At 49.7% G+C, this 24,105-nt stretch overlaps 1 protein-coding gene across 3 annotated transcripts in view; it reads right to left on the reverse strand.

The window, feature by feature from the left end:
• LOC111156281 (sorting nexin 29) overlaps positions 1-24,105 on the reverse strand; it is a 475,698-nt gene that overhangs the window by 206,204 nt on the left and 245,389 nt on the right. For all 3 annotated transcript variants that reach the window (XM_022517058.1, XM_022517057.1, XM_022517059.1), the window contains one exon: positions 20,851-20,957. In XM_022517058.1, the coding sequence (XP_022372766.1) occupies positions 20,851-20,957 (107 nt within the window). The remainder of the gene's footprint in view (positions 1-20,850; positions 20,958-24,105) is intronic.

Genomic DNA, 24,105 nt, shown 5'->3' on the forward strand with positions numbered 1-24,105 from the left:
CGGGACAGTTAGAAAGGTTTGTTGGTACCCGGCGTCGCCACATCACAGGACAAGCGAGTCCACAGAATTCTAGGTGGAAACGCTGTCTCTTCCTCTTGAAAGCCACGAGGGCCATAATTAGAAAACCGTAATTGTACCGTGTCCGAGGTTTCAGAGCCCAGATGGGCCCCAACGTCAAAGGCAATCTGGTTTGGCTTATTGGGGTGGGACCGGGGTGAGCAGGGGCCGGGTGCGACACTTAAGGGGGTGCCGAAAACCTTGCTCATCATGACAAATAATGTTTTAATGCAATATTCTGAAGAACCGAAATTAATGCAAAAAAATCTCTAACGAACAAAACAGCCGAATTATAAACACAGACAGGATCGGTACTGCTGTCTTCTCTGGCTAAGCCCCAGCTTGTGACTTAGCGGGGCTCTGCACCGCTCCTCTTTCTGCAGACGGCAAGACACACCCCGAAAAGGGGAGGGACCTGACATAGTCACCAGGTCAGTGGTAACTAAAATGTCCAGGTCCCGAGGCCCTCTGCACGGTGCTCTCAGGAGCCCCGTCACTAAGGGTGGGGCTACTGCCCCAGCCTCCTTGCCCCCACTCCGGTCCGGATGTCACAGCGCTGCCCACAGACCTTGTCCGGGCAGCCCTGCCTCCAGGCGGCAGGTGCCTCTCCCAGACTGACAGACGGGGGCACGCGGGCAGCCTGTAAGTCGAATTCCGCAAGCAACTGGATTCTGTCGGACTCCCTGGTACTTACAATTCATATCGGCTGCCAGCATTTTGAAATTAAGCTTTCAGAAAAAACCCGGATGTGTCTGAGTCCTCTTAAAGAAGTATCATTGCAACAGCGCGCCCGCCTTCCCACAAGGAGGTGGGGGAAACGAGGTCTGCGGCAAGCATCAGCCCCTCCGCATGAGGGCGCTCCTTAAGGCCCTGGGCACACGGCAGGGGACAGAAGAGACCGTGTAGCCTACCGAAGTTCATGTTCCAGGGGGAAAACGCAGCGGAAGAGGGGAGACCGAGAGTAAGCCAGCAGATAGCGGCTATGGAAGAAAGCAAAGCAGAGGTAAGAGAGGAACAGTTGTCTGTGGGGGAGAGGGAAGCAGGTCTAAACAGGTGGTCCGAGAAAGAAGGAAACCCTGCACGTGTGACGACACACATCTACCTTGCGCGCAATATGCTAAGTGAAAAGAGTCAGACAGCGGAAGACAAATACCCACACGGTCTCACTTCTCTGTGGAATCTCAAAGAGCCGAACTCAACGAAACCAGAAGTAAAGGCTGCTGGGGGCGCGGGTAACGGGGACACGCTGACCCAAGCTACACACGTCTAGCTGTAAGAGGAGTTCTCAGGACCGATGGACAGAACGGTGGCTATGATTAAGACACTGTATTACCTACCTGAGAGGTGTTAGGTGAATCCATCTTAAAAGTCCCCCCCACCCTCCACACAGTAATTACATGAGGGGATGGAGGTGTGAACTAACCTTATTGTGCTGGCCATTGCAAGATACACACGTGCCGCGAATCGTCACACTATAGGCCTCTGACCCAGACCTAAGGTCTACGTACATCACTGTGACCTCGGTAAAGTCAAGGCAACACCAGGTGTTCTGAGAGGGGCCCTCTGAGTCGTGGAGGCCTGAGTGACCAGCCGAAGGAGAAGAGAAAATGAGCCCCTGGCCACCGCCTGGTCACTCCCACCTCCCGGGGAATGGACTTGGCTTCCTCGCCTCCAAAATGGAGACTACAAAAAATACATAACCTCACAGGGTCACTACAGGGACTGAATGCGACAGTAAGTGTGGAGCGCGCAGCCCAGTGCCTGGCCCAGCAGTACCCAATCAAGACTGACACCAGCCTCCCCATGGCCCTCCCCACTCCCTCCCCAGCACGAACCCCTCCACCACCCCCTTGTCACCATGAGGATAAGGAGGAAAGAAGAGGCAAGCCCCTTAAACAAACCAGGTTGTTTTAGGCCTTCGTAGATCCTTCCACACCCCCAACCCATCCACACTCTGCCTCCCAGGGGACGTGCTATTTCCCGACAGTGACTCCTTTCATGGTGAGGTAGGACAGCAACCTGTGCCGTCAAGGCACTCACCGCTTCTGACCCATACCCCGATTTATGTTCTCAAATATTGCACCCAACCAAAAGACGAGGATTTTTCCCAGCACTCAGGGAGGCACTACCTAGTATGAGTGGAGAACTGAACCCTTTCCACTGTGACCCACGCACCTCCCCTTTTCTAATGCTCACTGGCATGAAATCACATAGGAACTCTCCCTAGGTGGGCGTTCAAAAGACCTGCACATACACCACACAGGGACTCTCAACTCTAGTGCCGAAAGATTTCCAATAATCAGAAAGCTGAAATAGCCAGGGGTTTTTTTGGTAGTGTCGCACTATGATAATGGATGTTTGTAATTATGGCCTTGAGGCGAGGCAAGTTCCTTAACTGCCTTCTAAATTATCGGAGATCAAATTACGTTCAGTTGCATTTTAGTGTTAAGTGTATTTTAATTATATTCTCATTCATGGAAAATTAGTAACCCACACGGCTGAAATAGATCATCAAGGCAGCTTTGTGAATAAAACATTTGGGATAAAGTTCAGATTTCCAGAATGTTCTCACAAACCCATATTCTGCCATCATTCTAAGTGAGAATTTATGATTTATATCCCCTTTCCCCCCAAAAAAAAGAATACGGCCACTTATGAACAGGCATATTATGGAATCATAATTTTACATTAAGCGAGGAGATAAAGGAGGCAGGAAAACAGACGAAGCCAATAGTAAGGTTAGAATCAAAAACATGCCTCAACACTTCCAGTTTATCTAGGGATGAGCCCACATTTGCCTCTGAGCTTCCTAGAAGCCAAGGCAAAGAAGGAACTATCATCAATGACGACATTCATAGCACCCAAAAGAACAGACTACTTAGTCAAGAAAATCATTCCTGGTACCTTCTACCAAGAGCTATTTCTGTGACATAGAAATTACACACAATGTGAGCGACCCACAACATCCTTATCCACAAGTTGCAGAAAAAATGATGATTTTCAGCAGACTGTATTCTCTGAACACCAAAACAAGGACATAGATTAAAATTCTAGTGCCACTGAAAACAGGCCGGGGACACTAAGCCAGGGGAATAGTAGGGACAGCAGGTAGTTAGGGACTAACTGCTGGGAAGTCTGTGTACCATCTGAAACAGGAAGGTCTAAGTCCACTCCAGCCAACTGCCACTGTGTGGGAATATGGGCTCAGAGCTTCCAGAGAACCCAGTTTTTCAATTATGGAATGTTTCCAGTGTACGAGAACACAGAGCTCTAGGAAACAGGACCTGTAATAAAGCAAACACCAGTGTACCAACTCCCTGCTTGTATCACTTAAGATCCAGAACCTTCTGGTACTTTGGAAACCCTCTCCACATTATCCATGCCCTGATTTTAAAATGTGTCCTCCCTTTGGTTTTCTGTAGAGTTTACCCCAAAGTGTTAATTCCTAACCTATCTCCTGTTCCATTCTACACTTTTCTCGTCTTTCTAGAAACAAGCTCTGCAGCAACTTGCTTTCTTCAGGCCACTAATATTCAGGAAACCCACCTTCATGAGGTACACAGCTGACGATCATCCATTTTCATTGCTACATTGATTTCTAGGCAAGTTTTCACTTCTTTCTAAATTTATCCTCTTGTTGATGGATATTTCAGTTGCCTTGAACATCTTGCCATTATAAGCAATACAAGGGACATGGCCGTATGTGTCTTTCCTAGTGCATGTGGGCTAAAATCTAGGTTTTAGTAATGGACGAACTACTTCCAATCAAAAAAGAACATTATGTAGACTGACTCTCTATGGGTTGGACACTGTCAGCTGCGGGCCTGTAGTCTTCAGCACAGCAGAAAGCTCCGTGGTGAACTGTGAGACAATCCTCTAAGCAGTAAAGCTATTCAGACCCCGTTTGCTCCTGCCCATGATCTAGCTTAACTCAAGGATGAAAGGGTCTCACGTGGATAGACCATACGACCTTTGGGCAGGGTTGGTGAATACCACTTCTTAAGAATGAGCTTTTGAAGACTTTTGGACAGCAGAAAGTCTGACCTTATACTCATTCCCACAAACCCAGAGGGAAGACATATGTGCAACTGACCAAGGACAGACCCTGACACCCTTTCAAAGCCAAATGAGCTGGAAGGAAATCTGACAGCCTGCTACGGGGTCACATTATGTGCCCAGAAATGGCACTATTAATACACCGACTGTTACCAACGCCTCCAGGGAGGGGATCTGATTTCAATGTTAAAGTGATTCAACTCTGCAGAGAGTAGGATTCCAAGTTTGAAAAATTCAATATATTCCAGTCAAAAATAAGTGTATTATGTGACCGAGAATACCTCTATTTATAGATCTATACATGGATACAGGTAACTATATCTATACATGGAAATAAAATGTTGTCCTAACGAACCCCCAAGTGTCTACAGTGACTATCTCTGAGATGAACTGCAAGTCGATTATCTTTTTCTCAAGTTTTACTCATCTGTGGGTTTTTCCCCCCAATGATCGATCATGTTATTTCTTTTCTGGTGACGTGAAAATGGGACTAATCAAATTACCCTTCATTTGTGATGGCTTTTCTCCTCCAGAGCCCAAAATGCATCCTCTCCAACAAGGAACACTTTTTAAGAAAATGGTGAGAGGTCCTTCAAAATGTGTTCACCCTGGGTGTCTCCAAGACAGTCTGCTATGCTGGGCCAAAGGTACTACACCTGACGGAAAGGTCCCAGAATGACCGCAGAGCAGACAACACAATCCACACCAATGGAAAATTACAGTGTCCATGCACAAGATCTCCAAGAGTAGGTCTCTGAACTGCACTGGTAGATTTTTACTTCTTCGTGGCACTCATTAAGTTTTATTAGAACATCGATGAGCCTCCCGCTACTCCTCTGTAAAGTGGCAATAACCACCCCCTTCCTTCAAGCATTTAAGAGCATTAAATACGTCCACTGCCTGATCCATGGCGGTAGGCAATGCTAACACGTAAGCTCTGCATCACGGCAGCCCCACCACCGTGAAGGAGCAGAACCTTCTAGATCAGGGACCAGCACCCTACCACCTGACTTCCTAAATCAAGCTTTACCAGCCCAGCCACAGCCACCTGCTCACACAACCTGTAGGGCTGCCCTGGGGCGCCCCTGTGCAGCGCTAGAAGGTGCAAGAGTGACCATGTGGCCTGTGAGGCCTAAAATACTTCTCATTTGGCCCTTTATCGAAAAGATGTACGGACCCATGATCTAGAAATTGTCAAGTGCTACAAACACACACACAGAGTTCTAGTTCTGATGGGTTAAAAAAAAAAAATTGTGGACACCTTACATTGCTTTCCCTGCATCCAAAAAGGCTACCAGCACCAAGTTCCAGACGCGAACTGGCATTTTAACGGCTGACGGCCAATTTAACCCACTTGGTTTGATCACTTTCCCCCAAATGGACACCACCTTGCTTTAAAATCCATGCCGCTGAGGCAGTTCAGACCTCAAACGCTGGGAAGACAGTCGTTACTTACAGAGAAGCCGGTATCTTGCTCCCCTCCTGAGCTCCGGCAAATGGATGGAGGAATTTTCCATTAATTTTAAAAGCCTTTCCTAGCAAAGGCAGAGAAGATCTTTCAAGAAAACAAAAAGGTAATGTTTCAGCGTTTAAATGTGGTTTTCCTCGCAAAGGGAAAATCATTTCTACATATTACATGGTAGCAATGGGGCCGCTCCCACCAAACGCATCCCACTTAGAGGAGGAGAACTGAATTTTAAAGGCTGCTTTTTGGAAGCATTCGTCTTGGGTGCGTGGAAATTAAAGAGCTGGTGCCCAGAAGTTGTTCCTTGTAGGAAAAAAGTCCAAGTTCCTCTCAGACTGATCTCCCTTCTCCAGGCTGTTAAAAACCCCTTTTCTAAACCACCTGAGAAGGTGGGAGGGAAAAAAAAAACAAACAAACACAACAAAACCCTATTTCAATCTCCTTTGCTCAAGTACCATTGGTCGTGCAAAGCAGGCCACGGAGTTGAGTACGTGGCCCAGGGAAGGAAGTGAACGGGGGGCATTCTGAAGGCTCTGGGAAGGGGGAAAAAGACTTTTAAAAAGGACTTGTCACTGTGCAAAAAGGGCTGACAGTCCCCCCGGGCCGAGCTCAGTTGGCCTCCCTGGAAACGGAGTGTGTGCCTCACATGAGGAAGGCAGCAGGTAGGGCCCACTCGGCTCCTCGCTGCACCCACACCACAGGTAACTTTTACCTTCGTAACCTCACAGGTGACATCAGCCCCCAGAGAAGTTGTGAGACAGAGCTGCTGGGGCCAAAGCAGAACACAGCAAGCGCCGGGCAGCTCAGCAAGCAAACACGCTGAGGTTGGTAGGAAGAGGAGGAGTGGCCAGGGATCTGGGCAGCCTGTCCCAGAGCAAGCCTGGAGAGGGCTCTGGGGAAGCTATAACAGGGAACAGTGTGGGAAGAGAAGCAGGTGGCCCTGTGTGGCTGGGGGTCTCCCTAAAGGGAACTAGAGACCCCACCACTCTTCATCCTCATTCATCAACGTCCGGACAGGAGAAGTGGAGTACTAAGGAGGTGGGAACAGAGAGACGTCTTCTCCCGGGGGCTCCGCCTGCACTGGGCCTAGATTTGAAGACCCAGAGAGCCACAGAGCAGTGCCAGGGCTGGAACAAGTGGCCCTCAGCTATGAGATGGCAAACTGGGATGGAGGGAGGAGTCAGCCTGGAGACCAGCCATGATGTCCAAGAAGAGGACAGGGCAGGAAGCTAGGACCAGCTCTCAGGGTGCAGAGATGAGGCTTTCTGCCATGCAGTGGCTGCAGCAGGAACCCACAGCCAACCAGATCCTGCATAGACTGCGGGGAGGTGAGCCCTGGGGGAGCCCTGGCCTCAGGGGGACGGGTGCATCCTCAGAAACCGGCAACAGCTCATGGTCCCTGAGTAAGCACACGGGTCATTCTCAGCCCATCAGTAGAGAGAGGCCCGCGAAGACTAGACTCATAGCTACTCCCTGACTGGTGGAGCTCAAGGCTGTTCGACTCAGGAGGGACACTGTCGATCCCCCAGCAGGTAAATGAGACCAGTCTCCTCCTCGCCACCCACGGAGAAGAGGACCAGCAGGAAGCAATGCCCCCCATTCCTCATTCAAGGTGTAAATGCAACGCATCAGACATGATGATTCCCAGGACACAGATGAGGACAGTCAAGGCTCCCAGAGGCTATAGGTAAAAGAGCCAAGGCACACACACAAGGCCATGTTGGAACCCTCACACTCTGGCCAACCCGGGGACAGACCACCTCCACCATCACTTGTAATGAATATTCAGGAAGGATTCTTTCCAGTAGGGACTGGTTACAAGCTTCAGGTCTGGAATTTAAATCCCAACTCTACCACCAACTGTCCAATGGACCTCTAACATGAGTCACTTCACCACGCCTCAGTTTCCAACTCTGGAAAATGTGGGTGAGAGTATTATCGTCACAGCAAGTGACTCTAAGGGTCGAATGAGACAAAATGCTCAGAAAAACACCCAGCACAGGATGGACACTGAACGCATACAAGCTAGCCAGGCTGACAAAGATCTTAGCAATTATGAAGGAAGACACCGCCCAGAAGAACAGAAAGGCTCAAAATTAATGGATAAAAAGGATTCTTTGTGCTTTTAATTTTTTTAATCCAGTCAACTATGCCCCCAAAGTGGATTAAATAAAAATGTTCAACGCGTTCTTTCTACAGAGCTATTGGATCAAAGCAAGTTATTAGCTGAGCTACATAATTCATTTGATTAATTTGCACTGTAATGAGCAAGAAGCGGCCAGCAAACCTCAAAGCCGCTCCCAGTCCAGTTTCGGGTCTATTTCAAGTTTCAGGAAAGTATTCCACTAGGAGACAGTCATAAAATGTGTCAGGAAACAAATGGCAAGCTAAGCCTCCAACAAGGGCCGTCGAATCCCAGGGATACCTTCATACATAAAGGCTCGCTCTGAGTGGTGAGGTTGGGGGGTCGCAGCCCCTGCTGGCCTTGGAACAAAGTGAAAATGTCAGTTCTGCCACTTCCCAAGTGGTGTGACTCGGGACGGTCTGCTCAACTTTTCTGAGCCTGTTTCCTGACCTGCTGCTTACTGGTTAAATGAAAGGATACGTGTGATGCCCCAGTCCGGTTTTTGACACAGTAAAAGGAGTTTAATCAGTGGTAACAATTGTATTCATTTGTATTTAATCTTTCTTTCATTTACTCCTCCATTTTTAGATGAGTGAGCCACTTTGGGGAAAATCTCCACTTATTCCACATGGGAAAGTGCTCAGATAAACGTTAGCAGCACTTAACACACAAAACGAAGACGGCCGGACCTCTAGCTTTTGCAAACCTATCACCAGAGTCACGGGGCTGTGTCAGCCTCTCAGGGGGACACAGCAAGCAGGTGATACACAGTTTTAGCTGCTTTAAACACACAAGAACATCAAGCCATCAGAAGCGGAGTCCCGCTTCTAAAAATGACAAGGCGCCCTCCGGCAACACTTTTCACAAAATGTTTCCCAGTTACCGCCACGGAGCCTGACCACGATGCACTGTTCAAGCTAGGAGTCTTAGGTATCGTCCCTTAGGACCAAATGGCAGGGTTTTTTTTATGAAACCGAAGTCTCGGACAGCGTTGACTTGACCCATAAAGCTACCATCTTCCTGAACAAGTCATGGCTGGTTGGGCTTCATAAGGGGCTTTTATCCAAGGGCCAAGAGTGGCCAAGGGGTGGGAGGTGTGGCAGCCCATGGACACCTGTGTTGGGGGAAGCAGACCAGAGAAGGCCAAGAAAAGAGAACATTTTCCAATCACACTGCTTTAGAAAAATAAACATTCGGGATGCCTGGGCGGCTCAGTCACTAAGCGTCTGCCTTCAGCTCAGGTTGTGATCCCCGGGTCTTGGGATCCAGCCCCGCATCGGGCTCCCTGCTGAGTTCCCTTTCTCGCTGTGTCTCTCTGTTACGTAAGTAAATAAAATCTTTAAAAAAAAAAAAAGAAAAGAAAAGAAAAGAAACATTTGCTGTAGCAACTGAACGGAGGACGGCTCTAATAGGCATGACCAATGGCTAGTGCTGGTACAGAAACTCTGCCCATGCTGTTTCCGCCCCCATCACCTCTTACTCCGTGTCCTCCTCGCAACCCGCTCAGACCTCTGTACTAGCTTTTCAGATGGCCCTGGGCTGCCCTTCCTCTCTCTGGCTCTCTGGTTAAATCCCTGCTCTGCCTTTAAAACCCAGCTTAGAAATGAAGAGCTGAGGAGTGCCCTCCCCAGGATATGGCAAACCACATCCCCCCACCAGCGGATCTCACAGCTCACCCCCTCTTCTCTGTGTTACGTCTTCTGGCTCACTGACCCCTTGCTGCTAGAAATTACTGTTTCACCTCCTTCACAGGCTGCGAGCTCCTAGGAGAAGAGCCAGGGTCTACTCAACCACGCGTCCACTGCTCCGCGCTCAGTCATTCGTTCTTTCATACATTCACACAAACCCTCACTGAACACTGACGTAGGTACTGGCTCGCCTCTCCGGCACCCATTTCCTGTCTAGCAATGATCTTGGTGTTCATTTGCCCCCCACCAACCCTCCTTCATTCTCCACGTGTGAACGAGACCCCACCGTTGGCTGGAAAGGGAGGCTGGAATCCAAGTCGGCTGTCTCAGAGTCAGCTCAAGGCTCTTGCAGGAAATGGAAACAGACTCTTGTGCTTTGTGCTCTAAATGTGGACGGGGCAGAAAAACATTTATCCAGGGGTCATCACAGCCTCGTGTGACGGGGGTGAGTGGGCAGAGGGCAGCAGGGGCAAGGAAAATGCTGTCAACCCAGAAATGGTACAAGAAGGGGCCAGAGAGTATAACAGGAGCCTGGTAACACACTCACAGCCCACGATTCAGCCACACCTAAAGCCAGACTGTCCTTCCGATAAAGGACTTCTCTTCCAGGGAACAGTCCGGGTATACGGGGCTCTGATGCAGTTAACAAGCAAGCCCTGACAGCTCAGGGACTGAACACATCTCTGTCTGCTCCTGCTGTCACGCAGCCTGCAGTGGCCCCAGCAGGACGACATGGCAGCACCCTCCAAGCCAGGACTCGGGGACGCTGGCTCGTGTCATCCTATAGCTAGGCCACACAGAATACGCCTCTCTGGTCACCCGCTTCCAAGGTCACCATGGCAGGAGAAACGAGGAGAAAAACCCACACCACCTCTTCTCAGATAACACTGATCACTTCTGCCGACAGCCCAGCGCCAGCAGCCGTCCCAGGGTCCCGACCCGACCATAAGGGAGACAGAGAAACGCCTCCATCCTTTTGGTCCCAGACGAGAGCAGTGACACAGGCCTGATGAACGCATGGCAGAGACGCCGCCGCCTGCAGCCCGAAGGTTCCTCGGTGCGCTAAGGTGGCAGGGATCGCGGCACACGCCAGGATGACCGAGAACAAACGAGGAGGAACGAGGGCAACAAAGACATGGACAGGCCAGGCAGCACACGACACGGCACTGACGGGACGAGGAGAGGGGACACAGGCTGCAACAGGCCACCTGGGGAACTGAACCCGGCCTTCAGCAGGGCAGCAGGGTGCCCGGGGAAAGCTTATGGGGGCACATCTCAAGGATCAAAGGCAGCAGCCGGGAAAACGGGGAGGGAAGATGGAGAGAGGACAGGGATCCACGGTAAGACCAGCCCACGGGCAGGCCTGGGGAGAACATGTGCATCTGGGCGTGGAAACGAACCAGAAGGGAGGTGAGACCTGTGTCTGGAGAGGGAGAGGGGGAGCGAGAACATGCAGTGTGTTATGTCAACATACAAAAAAAGAGTGTCACGTTTCCATGAATCTAAATGCAACGGTGAGCCATTCGAGTTTATGCAGGAAAATAAACGGTTTCCCCATGCCGTCCGCGAGCATTAAAGTCAACGCCTCCCTCCTCCCAGTCTCAACTCCCACCTCTTACCCCCTCCCCCGCTGCTACGGCTCCATTGACTAGTGACACCTCCTCCTCGTTCTGGGTGGGCTAGGACACTGCTGGGCCTTCATCTGGCGTATTCTCAACACTGAGCCAGCCCCGACAGGACAGCACCTCCCATACCCACCACTCCAGAGACGGGAACATCCTTCCTGAGACCCAGAAGTAGCTCCAAGAAGCCACTTCCCACTTCTGAAGAGGAAAGCGAATATAAAAGAGGCCTCTGAAAAGCTAAAAACCAGCCACCCGAATTACAACTGTTCTTCTCTACAGCCCAGAAAGGACCAGTGGATCATTCTCCTTGATGTTTACGGAAGTTCATCTGTTGGTTGTCTGGTCTTCAGGCTCCCAGAGCAGAGACACGAGCAGGAAGGAGGCTTAAACACAGGGGGGGAGACGACAGGAACACGCAGGGTGGAAACGCTGAACCCACAGCAGGGCCCACAGCGCCATCACCAGAGGGTAGCAGACCCACCATGAAATGGGAACGAGAGATCGAGAGGTCTGCCAGAGAGATGAGAAGATGGGCAAGGACAGCCGCTAACGAGTCTGGAGCAGGTGCAGGCCACACGGGGACACCAGTGTCACCTGTGGCTGGACATGCTCCTGCTAGAGTAATGTGTGACCAGAAGGCCAAGGAGACGGAGGGAAGAAGGAAGATCTGCGGGCGAGAAGCGGTGCTGAGACAAGCAGAACTTCTCTCTCTGCACCGGGTCACATCCGGCCCACACAGGAGCAGACTGGAGCCACGTGACTGGCATGAAACACACATCACAGCAAGCACGTGGGGAGTCCAACAGCCAGGGTCGCATGCTAGCTCTATGCACACAAGCCCTGTGACCTTGGACAGGGTGTTCTAAGCCTCCCGCGCTCTCATCTCTAAGGATGCCCCGCACACGAGATGACCCATCAGCACACGGCCTAGAAACAAGTGTAAGCCCACAATGCATGCTAGCCATCACCGCCATCATCATCGTTTGCCGGTTGCTCTTCTGTACCAGAATGTCACCAAAAGCCGGATAGATCGCAGAGGGTTTGCGCGAGCTTTGTGCTGGAACTTACTTCCCAGTAATAGTAAGCTGCCATCATAATGAGAATGAATGTTGCTAATACGGCATTTATTTCACCCATGAGCAACAATTCCCGGAATAACCACACTCATACAGTAAATGATAAATATCCTGTAATTTGAAAAATCAAGGTACATTATAAGCCCTCAAAAAACACTGATGGGAGAAACTCTCCAGTTTCTGCAACTAATGAATTACAAGTGAAGAAGGAAAGGGGCTGGGAAGATACAGGTGAGACACCTGTAGATTGAGAGACTGCAGGGGTGTGTGAACCAATCACAGTGTGTGGACGGACCCCAGGTGGACCTCACTCAAACATCCATCTGGAGGGTCACCTGGGTGGCTCAGTGGGTTAAGCCTCTGCCTTTAGTTCAGGTCATGATCTCAGGGTCCTGGGATTGAGCCCCGCGTCGGGCTCTCTGCTCAGCAGGGAGCCTGCTTCCCTTCCTCTCTCTCTGCCTGCCTCTCTGACTACTTGTGACCTCTGTCTGTCAAATAAATAAATAAAATATTAAAAAATAAAGAAATAAAATAAATAAATATTTTTTTTAAATCCATCTGGACTGTAAATGTGAACACTCAGCAGATACTTGATGATATCAAGAACTTATCGCTGGCTTGTAGGTACAATAGCGATATTATAGAATGTTTTCCTTTTAAAAAAATAAAGGGCCCTTATGTTTCATTTGAGATACCTCCCCAAATACTTTGGGATGAAATCAGGTCATGCTTCAGATTGGCTTCCAAGACTATGAGAAGCTGGGAAAGCAGAAAGATGTTCGGATGAAGCAAGACTTGCCCTGATTCATGAAGGTTTTGGGTGATGGGTTCACGGAAGCTCGTATGTTGCTCTGTCTACTCTTACCTTTATTTCAAGTGTCCACAGTAAAAACATCCTTTTAAAAAAACACTGATGGAGCCGCCTGTGGGAGAAAGACAGCCTGACTCTCCCGAAACCATCATGAGGCAAGGAGTTCCCTTATCAGCTACGGCACACCAGAGGCCTGGGAACGCATGGCGCCAGTGAAAACTTGCAAGCCGTGGTCACTCGTCCTCATCTTCAAATTCCTCAACCCCCAAGAGCCAGGGCAGCTGTGCTGGTGACACAGCTACGGCTAAAACCAACTGCGAGCACCGTACAAACCACGTCAAGGGCAGAATAGAGAGGAAGAAACGGGCTGGGCAGGGCCACCTGGCATGACCTAGAGGCTAAGGTTCCTTGTCCCCTGAGAAGGGGATCTATAAAAGCAGGAGGCCCCCTATAAGGTGCCCTATTCAAAGAAGTCCCTTTACTGATATTTCCATCTGAGATTCACCAGGACTGGCAGAGGCCTCCTTTAAAGACTTTTTAATGGGACTGTGTGGGTCTGTTTGTTTAAGAGCTCTTAGCTTTTACAAGTATATTCTGAAATACTTCAGAATGAAATTGGGTTTGCTTCAAAATACCATGAGACACTGCAGAGTAGACTGGGATCACGATGAGGGAAGAATGGTCAGCAGTTACATCTAACTGTTGAAGCCACGTAAGGAGTACAGAGGCTTGGGACACCTGGGTGGTTCAGAGGGTTAAAGCCTCTGCCTCAGCTCCGGTCATGGTCTCAGGGTCCTGGGATCAAGCCCCGCATCGGGCTCTCTGCTCGGCCCCCCGCCCTCTGCCTGCCTCTCTGCCTCTTGTGATCTCTCTGTCCATGTCAAATGAATAAATAAAATGTTAAAAAAGAAGAAGAAGAAGAAGAAATACAGAGGCTCATGAGACTGTTCTGGCTTTGTACATGTTTCGACTTTTCCATAAGAAGATTTTAAGAATTCCTTGGAGGTTTCGTCTTGTTAGTCGTTCATACTTTAGTGAGAATTACACCTACCCCAACTCCTCACCAGTTTTCACTCATATCTAACAAGCACTTCAACTGTCTTGGTTCATGAGAAAACTTCTCCCCCCTGCCCAACCCCTGCCCAAGGAGGTGAGAGCCTGGTCTCCATCACTCAGCACCTTGTGACTAAAATACTGAAAACAAAGTCACACCGCGCTTTTCGTTCTGAGCGTCAGTTTAATGTAGATCTCAACTCTGAGTTCTTTAGCCTGAGTCCTTACGTGGAATCCGATACTTTATTCAAAAGCTCATCTTTCTTTTGTATAAAGATGACTCTGATACATCACGCACGATGGATGCCACTAGCGCCAATTTATGAAGCAAGCGCTGCTGGTGTTACCACTCCCAAGGTCCCGGCTGCCTCAGGACCTTTTACATTTTATTGAAATGATGATCACATTCACAGTTATCTGCAGCGTGTGATTACGAATGTGTTCCTTACCAGCTTGAGCTTACTTTCCCATTAATAGTAACCTGCCATTATAATGAGAATAAATGTTGCTAATATACCATTTATTTCACCCATGAGCAAAAATTCAGGGACTAACTACACTCATACAGTAAATGATAAGTATCCTGTAATTTGAAAAATCAATCAACAGCTCGCCGAGTCTGGGCACATGGGAGGAAGCACAGATCTGTTTGCAGAGGATGAACTGGCAGTACTGCAACACGGGGCCCCGGGGTGACTCGACAGCACGGACATGCGGCTGTAGATCAAAACTTAGGTACAAAGAAGGCAGGTGTAAAGGAGCCCCGGTACGCAGAGGCCAGACGGGGAAATGACATCATCTACTGATCATATTCTGTCTCCCCTCCCCCAACACACACACACTTGACCCTTGAACAATGAGGAGCTTGGGGTACAACCTCTGCACCATCAAAAATCCGCAGGTGACTTCTGACTGCCCCGAAATCTGATGGCCTACTGTTGACCAGAAGCCTTATCAAGCACAGAGTCAGCTAACATACATTGTGTATGTTGTATGTGCTGTATACTTAAAGTCATCTAAAGAAAAAGTGTGGAGAAAAATGCAGTACGATACTGTATTTATCAAAAAAATCCCCCTGTGAGTGGACCCACTCAGTTCAAGCCCATTTTGTTCAAGGGTTAACTGTATGTAGATAGAAAGCTTCCTATGAGCTAGGGCACTTGGATGGTAGTAAAAGAAAACAGATGAGAACTTAACAATGAAACAATAATTACTGTAAACAGAACTGGGAGAAACTGGCTCAGAGAAAGGACTGGAACCAGAACAGCTCCAGCAAGTTCAAGAGGAACCACAAGAGCAATCAGGAGGCTGCTACTAGAAGAACACAGGACTAACAGCCCTGTGGGCCTCAGCTCTGGCACACTCTTGCCCCCGGGCCAGAGAAGGGCGGGGAACCTGGATTTCCTCACACTACGACAGCAAGCTGTGGTGAGGGGTCATTCAAAAAAAAAAAAGTCTGAAGGGAGGAATGAAGGCACAGAAATATCTCCCATCCAGTACAGGCACTGAACTACATTCTTTCTGTTCAATCCTCAACGTGACCCTGCCAGCAGGTATCACTGGCTTCGTTTTACTAACGGAGAAATGCAGGTGTAAAGACCAGAGCGCCCCCCAGAACACGTGGCAGCAACCCACAGATCTGCAGTCTGTCTGATGGGGACAGCTGTCCTGGCCCAACCACAGCCGTGGAAGGCGGGGCTGAAGAGAGGCAGGATCAAAGTCCAAATGCCACCCACCTTACAGGTTTTTTTTTTTTTTTTAACTTTTTATTTTTTATTTTTTTCCAATATCTTTTTTTTTTAATTTCTTTACAGCATAACAGTATTCATTGTTTTTGCACCACACCCAGTGCTCCATGTAATCCGTGCCCTCCCTAATACCCACCACCTGGCTCCCCCAGCCTCCCACCCCCCGCCCCTTCAAAATCCTCAGATTGTTTATCAGAGTCCATAGTCTCTCATGGTTCACCTCCCCTTCCAAATTCCCTCAACTGCCTTACGTTTTTGTTGACAGCAACTGCTGGAGAATGGGAATATCTCTGCCAAGAGTCTAAACCAAAGGAATTGTACTAAAAAAGGTAAAGAAGAATCCTAGGTCTTTCATGGGCACATCCATTATCTTTCCTCTTCAAAACCCTTGGTGACAACAAATTCCCCTGATGTCTCCCTCTTCAAGACAGATGGGGAAGTTTACAGCAGAAATCCCAACCTTCAGTACTTACAGCCCTGAAGAAAAAGCGAGGAACATATTCTAGAAGCTCCTGTAAAGGGCCTGAGCTGGCAGAACGGCGAGGACATAGCTCTAGGAGCCCACGAGGCCTCACTGGACGTCTGCACTTTAGCCCAGCTGCGCGACGCTGCTCAGTCAGTCTGTCCCACCCCCTGGGCTGGGAGCCTCCCCAAGATACGCACTGCCTCTCACCCAGCGTTGTGACCTACACACAGCCTGGGGGCAATGAGGAGCTAATGCTACCCACCGATGAAACACCCATGACGCTGCCACTAAGTAAGAAGAAAAGTCAATCTAGGTAGGTAAATGCCCTTTCAGGACCATCGCTGCCTCGACTCCCATCTTCCATGACTCACCTCATGGAAGCATCAACTCTGTTGCTCCTGGGGGTGGGCGAACCTTGAAAAGAGGAGGAAGGAAGACAAAGCCCGGCTAACTTAGAAGGTCCTCCGTAAACACATGCTTAAGTTGTTGGAACTGTCCATCTGTCCCTCAGGGTGCTCTCCAGACTCTCTGGGCTAAAACTCCTCCTGAAACTGAGTGTTAGAAGAGCCTGCCTCCTCTGAAGAACCCAGCGAACTCCCACCAGCCCTCCACCCTGAGCTACAGGGCCCTGTACTATGCATGCTCCGTCCGGGATTTCCCAATTCCCATCTTCCACTCGCTGTAAACAGGACACTGAAGAGCCGAACCTCTCAGCAGACGGTCGTTCTGTTCAATACTTATTGTGCGCCTACTGGATGCTGGAACCGTGTTAGGCAATTAACACACAATTAAAAAGTTATCATCTACAGTTCCCTCGAGGAGCTCCCAGACTGGCGTTCTACTACGTTTGTTTCAGAAGCAGGTAATTCCGGCCTCTGGGAGCTGACTCCCTTCTGCTGTAACTCAAGAGAGTGGGGTGTGCCCCTCCCGGCACTGCTGCCCTCTGCCCGGGCCGCAGCCTCCCTCTTCTCTGCTGGGTTTCCTCCTTGCACCTATGCCCTCCACCGTGACCAGTGCCGGTCCCTTCTCTGCCAGGTCCACCTTTGATTTCTCCCATGAGCGTGGCCTTCCAGAGCCGGCAGACAGAATACAGGTTCGTGCTATGCTGCTGGACAGCCTGGGTGAGTCAAATCCAGCCCTGCCTGCTTCCTACCCAAGCCGAGAACTTGGGCACTTTACTCAGTTTCTCATAGCTCCATCTGGCAACGGCACCCTCCTTGAGAAAGTCTGCTGAACACCACGTGAGCTGATCTACCTGAAAGCCCGAGTGCAGGGCCTGGAAACGGGTGTGCACTGGACGCCTGGCTGCCCCAACACAGTGGCTATTGCCAGATGAACCTCCACCTACCAGCATTTTGCTTCCCTTCTCTTTTTCAAAAGCGAACCATCATAGGGCGTCAAGAACAATCTCTCCACCTCCAGTCCTTGGTCCCCGATGATCTCCAGCCACTACAGGATGGCTTACAGTGTTGACTCTGGGCACCGAGATGTCGGGGGTCTAGGGGTCAGGTCACTGAACACTCGTGTGGCATGTGCAGCCTATGTGTGTGTAGGCACACGAGGTGGTTTTAGGGCTCTGAGAGGCATCTAGAGAAGGAATGTTCAGGAACTCCATCTTCATTGGGATGAATCACAAAAGAGTAATTTGACTACTGGGGTTCTTTGAATAGTCCTATGACATAAAATGCAATGCCTCTTCTTCTGCCCTTCTGCTAGGGAAAGAAGTGTGTCAATGCCTCCCCCACAGGCTTTCATTACTCCAGCCAACATGTGTTTAGAAGCCCTTGGTAAAAACCAACAATTGACTAAATGACAGATAAGCCTCACAAAAAACGTTGGAAAGCGCCTGATTACTGCCAACCTGAAGGGTTCCACAAAGGTCTCCGGATAATGAGATGCTAACGACAGTGTCAGAGGAAAGATCACTGGCCACTCACTCTGCCATCAGGAAGCAATGAAAAATCAGCCCAGGGTAGTAAATGCCAAAGGAGAACACCTCTGCTTCAGGCTCCCAGCTCTCTCAGCTCCTCGACAACAGCCACCCACTCTACTACTGGGAAAGGGGGTCCCAGAGGACCAGACAGGAAGGCTAACAGGAGAGACCCCCACCACCACTCCCTCTGATGTGACAGCTAACAAGAACACCAATGCACGGGGATAGGACAGTCACTTCGCATCACGCCATCATCCTCCCTGCATCCCTCAAGTCTGTAGAGAAATGGTGAGACTCTGTCACGATCAAAGAGGGCGGCGGCACGGCCACGACACAGCCTCCAAGGCACCATCATCTGGCCCACGCACGTCAGCAGCCACAGAGCCACCGCTCTCCCCACCTGCTCTGTTCCAGACCTAGCAGGTCTCCTTTCTGGTCCTTGAACGTGCCAACTCTCCCTGTGCAGGACCTCTGTCCTTGCCATTCCCCGTGCAGAAAGCAGGAACTCAAAAAACACCTGATCATCTGACGCACCTGCCACCCAACCAATGAACTATGGTGCTTTGCTCAGTGGGTCAAGGGGTGAGTCACAGTCTTCTTGAGCCCTCCAGAGCCGGAGTGGCTGATGAGCCTGTCAGCTTCCTACCTGGGGAAACCTACATGTGGATCACTGCCCCTCCCACCCTCACCCAGGGCTCAGCATGCTCACAGGAGCCCCAGGACATGAGCACCAGCCTCCAAACTACATGCAGGCCTGACCAAGTCCTTATAACCAAGCACCTGGCCATGGGAGCTCATCAGCTCTGCAGTCATTCAGCAAACCTGAGTCATCCGTGTCCTAGGGGAACGTGAAAACACTTGCACTCGAGGCTATTTAGCATTTACCATTTGCCAAGAAATGATCGCAGAGTATACCCAGACAAAAAGGACATGGTCTCTGCCTTCCAGGCACTAGAGGTCCCAGGGGAGACACACAGGCTGACACAACCCTGAGGGTACACGGCCCATTCCTCCCTCTACGCAGGCTTTCTGAGAACGGAATGTTGATCCAGCACCCGGCACCACCACCAACCAACTGCGGTCAATGACCCCACTGGGTAAGCCTGTGAGGTTTGGCATGGGGGTGAGGACAGGCCAGTAGGGGACAGTCCCCCAACCCAGCCCCCGGGTCCTTCCATCCTGGTCTGTCACTCTTCCCCTATCCGCCTATTATGCTAAGACCAAACCCCAGCTCATGCCCCTTTGGGCTCCCTTGAGTTAGAATTCAAATTGTTTCTCACCTCCCTTCCTTAGAGGTCACCAGGAACCCAGTGAAACAGACGGCAAGCTTGTGAGGCTGAACCAGGAACAAGCGTTGGGGGCTCCTCTGCAAAGGGCCCGGCCTCTAAAACCTACCCTGAGGTCAGCTATGTCTCCACGGCAACGGCAGGGATGTTTCTGATTCCACACATCAAGTGCACTGCAGAATATTCACAAAGCACTCAGGTGTAGACACTTACATGCACGTACGTGTACAAACACTCACGACTCGTCGTGAATGCCACACCTATGACCACAACACACACACACACACACACACACACACACACCTCGACGTATGCATATACGTCCTATGGATGAGTTGCCTATCTGAAAAGGTAGCTTCACCACGGACTGCGGCAGCGATTAACGATTTCTGATAAAAAAAAAAAAAAAAACCACGTTATCCTATCAAAGAAGTGCCCTTCTCCTTTGTCAAGAATATCAGGGAGCTAGCAAATTAGTATGTTGTGTGCTTAAAAGTAACGCAACGCTGTGTGTCAGCTCTACTTCAATACAAAGTATTTTGTTAGGTACGAATGAGGAATGTTATCGAATGACTCTTTGGTACCAGAAGATCTCTATCTGGTGTTCAGCCTTTAATCAATCACGGGGCTGACTTGATGAATTTCCTAACGTTGAGTCATCCCTGAAATCCTTAATTAATCCCTATTTCATGGGGATCGGTCCTTCCATACATAACTGGATTTGACTGGGCAATACCTTGCTAGAATTTTTATGCCCTGATGCACGACTGAGACTGGTCCACGGTTTCTTTTCTAGGCTCTTTGGCAGTTTTTGTTCTTTTGAAGTAATGTGCCCTGGAACCAAGATACAGAGACACAGATACACGTAAAGATACAGAGAAGGCTTTGAGGGAGGTACAAAGAGCAACGGGCTGTTTGTACATACCTTGAAAGGCTTTCTAGAAACCGCTATGAAACCACTCAGGTTTGCTACCTCCCAGGGCACCACCTTTATTTTTATAACTTCCTTCCCATTTCTGGATGCTCTCCAGGTAAGTAGGCTACACCCTCAATTAATTTTGATAAATAAACACTGTCTTGGGAAACAGCCCATGTCACCCATATTTGTACTTTCATCTGGATCAAAGTTGTTTGTGACAGCCTCTCCCGCTTTTCATCTCCTCCAAATCCAAGAGTGCGTTTGTTTTCCTCTGTTTAACATGACATGTTTGTGTTTTCTCTATCCCCCTGCCACAGGCACCGAAAGTGTCTAATTTAAGATTTTTCTGAAGAACCAGCTCTTAGTTTTCTTCACCAAGTTTCATGTTTCTACCTCGTTGCGTTTTGTATCGTTGGCAGTGCGAGGGGACTAGTGTCTGATTCTACTGCTAACATCTGCGGAACAGGCTGGACCTGTTCCCACAACGTCCCCAAGGCAGCCGACCCTGGGAGCAAACGCACACGGGCCAGCGCCGGCCTTACCTCGATGAGCTTTCTCTCGTAGGAGCTCGCCAGCTCCTCTGCCACTTCGCCTGGCTTCTGCTCGGCGACTGTAACTTCTCCATCAACGCTCCAAAGATTTGGCACAACTTTAGGGAAAGAAAGAAACCCCGTAAATATTTTAGCAGTCATTGGAAGTTATTCTCCCAGTAAAAAAAAAATTTTTTCTTCTTGCCAAATGGCTTCTCCAATGAGAAAGCTCTTTTTAGGGCAGGGGGGGAGAGCAGGGGGTGTGAGCCCAGCGATCACGGCTACTAATGACTTCAATTCTGCAGCATTTTCACCCGAGTACAATGAAGTGAATAATAAACTGTATTTACAAATGGAAGAACGGTCACAGAGACAGATGCACGTGAGTCTGGGGAATAATCTTGTTAATACTTCCGGTTCCAGGGCAAAACAGACAACGCATTAACAGAAGAGCCTACGCTTCCATCTTTTGCAGTGGTTCAATTTCTTTCTCTCTAACAAGAAAGTTCCCCAGTGCAGCATTGTCTGTCCACAGCAGACGTCAATGGCAGAGGGGGTCAGAGTACGGGTAGAGTCGCTAAGAACTGCCATTTATAAACCGTACTTTGAGCGGAAGCTAGGCAGCTTCGGGAGAAACTCTAAAATCAATGCATAATGACAACACAAGGACATCCTAACAAGAGACTGGCTCCCAGATCAATGTGGGAATTATTAGCACAGTAGACACCAGTGGGTGGTTGTTCCTCCTTTCAGAGACACATCCGCAAATGCTCACTTCGTGGGGAAGAGCAGGAAGTTAGGACCGGGAATGAGCAGGCGAATTCCAAGAAAATCAGGGGAACAAGGGCAGGAAGGAAGTCCCCCAGTGGCATGTATCAGGAAGAGGGATTAGCCCCCAGTGCAGAAACAAGCATCAACTAAGCAGATTCCATTCCCTGTGTGTTCCAGGAGAGGAAAGTCCCGGATGCCCCCCAGAGCGTGAGCAGATGGTCATGAAGGCCGGCCCTCCCGCAACAGGGATTTGAGAGCCTGGGGAGAGCAAGTGGGCCAAGGCTGAGCAGAAGTGGGGGTCCTGCAGCTCTGCCATCAGTTCCCTCTGCTAAACCTCCATCAGGTCACAATGAGCTCAAAGCCCAAAAGCAGCACAGCCCTGAATGACAACATCCAACATGCTGGAACCAACCTGAAGACGCTCCCACCCCAGCAGTCCCGACGGCTGCAGGCACGGCTGTGGAGTGTGACCCAGGGACCCTCCACAACCCAAAATAGGTATGAAGAGAACACTTCAAGGGCTTTCCATTAGAGCTGACAGACTGGATACATTAATTTACCTTCCCATCCTCTCAGAGTCCCATGGAAATACCCATTTTTAAAATGCTCGCAGCATCACCCTTGAGAAAAACAAGAATGAGAGAGGAAACGAGACAACAAAATTCTAGAAGCTGAGAAGCGGGCGGATCACTGGTGAAAGGCGTGTGACAGGCCTGCAAAAGCCTCCTTCTTGGCTCCAGTGGGGCCGCAGCGACATCTGGCCTGGTTAACGTGTGACAACTGGCAAACGGCAGGTAAACGGCTAATACGAGGCACTTCTAGACGTGGAGATACACATGGAGCTCAAAGTGAAGAGATACAAAGTCTGTTTAAGAAGCAATCTGCAGGAAACGAGAGGTTTATTCTCCGGAGAAAATAAACCTGTAGCACCGGACTGAGCTGAAGGTCTGGGTACCCGGCGGGAAACAGAGGAAACGAACCTGCTGAACTTGCGTGCTTCGCCAATGCCCAGAGCAGCCGCCCGTCAGCACACACCTACCTCTAAGCAGGGAGGGGGAAACGTGGTCCTAGGAACGTAAGAGGCTGAAGAAAAAGGCCCAACGGGACCCATGGGGTCTCTCCAGTGAAATGGCAGAGCCCGCTCGCCCCACCAGGAGCTGAGCACCGCTTTCCGTCCGCTTCTTAGCATCCCACGTCTACCTCTGAGTGGCCGGCAGGAAAGCACCTCACAGCTGCGATGAGCTCTTAAGATGGAAAACGGGGACCAGAATCAACAGACAGAGGAAAACAAGTTCTAAGAAAAAGACCCAAGTTAGGGAAAAAGAACACTCGAAAAGCAAACTATCGGTAATAATCCCAGAGCGAGAAGATGGTATAGTTGAAAAAGGTACAGAGAGGTATTTAAAAAGAAAAAAAGAAGGACACACAGAGGGGATGAAGAAAAAAAAAACTCTTCTGCAAAGCAAAACTGTGATAGAGGAAATGGAACACCGGATACAAAGGAGAGAAGGTAAGAAAATTTCAAGAGAGCCAAAGGATAACAAGACAGAAAACAAAGAAGGTAAATGGAGAGTTATCATTTCAGAAGAACCCAAGAAATGGGGGAGGCGGGGAGTTAACAGACAAGGAAATCAGAAATTTAATTCAAGAAAACACCCCAGGACTGAGAGACAGGCATGTGGAGACAGAGAAGCTCACCGAGCGCACGGCGCAGTGGGGGAGCCACACTCGGGCCTCGCAGGGGAGTGTTGGAACACGAGTAACAAGGGGCACATGGAGGAGCCCTTTCACAAAGCACAACCAGAAAGGACACGGGGTCTCTGAACACCACCGCTATATGCTAGAAAGCAAGGAAGTGATCCTGTTAACGTCAGGAGGGGAAGTATTTCCGACCTCGAATTCTGTACCAAGACAAGCCCAGTGCTAAGAAGGTGAAAACATCCTCAGACGTGCAAACTTTCCAAAATCTTCACCTGCCCCCCAAACAAAACAGAAGAAATCTAAGAAAAAACAGATGTTCTAGGAAATAGAGGATACAACATGAAAGTGAGAAGATTGCTAATAACAACCAAAAAGTGGGCACAACCCACAAGGCCATCACAGAGGACAGGCAGGTCAGCACGCTGCGGTCTGTCCCTACCATGGACTAGAACTCGGCCATAAAAGGACCGAAGCACGGCGCCCTGCCACAACGCGGCTGTGCCCGGAAAGCATCCTGAGAAGGGGAAGATGCCACAACAGCTGCAAGAGGCCACAGACAGCGGGACCCCATTCGTGGGCAATGTCAAGAACACGTATTAGTTTCCAGGAACCGGGAAGGGGGAGAGATGGGGCGCTCATGGGGATAGGGCTGCTCTTTGGGGTGACAGAACACACTGGATTCGGAGAGAGGTGGGATGTGGCACAACCTTGTGCAGATCGTGCACTCCAGGGCCCATAAACTTTCTCTAAATAAAGGAGCAGCAGTGGGAGCCACGAACCAGAGGAACCAGCCTG

This window comes from Enhydra lutris, unplaced genomic scaffold (genome assembly GCF_002288905.1).
Source record: "Enhydra lutris kenyoni isolate GAN:26980312 unplaced genomic scaffold, ASM228890v2 scaffoldscaffold45, whole genome shotgun sequence".
In the NCBI taxonomy this organism is placed as follows: Eukaryota; Metazoa; Chordata; class Mammalia; order Carnivora; family Mustelidae; genus Enhydra; species Enhydra lutris.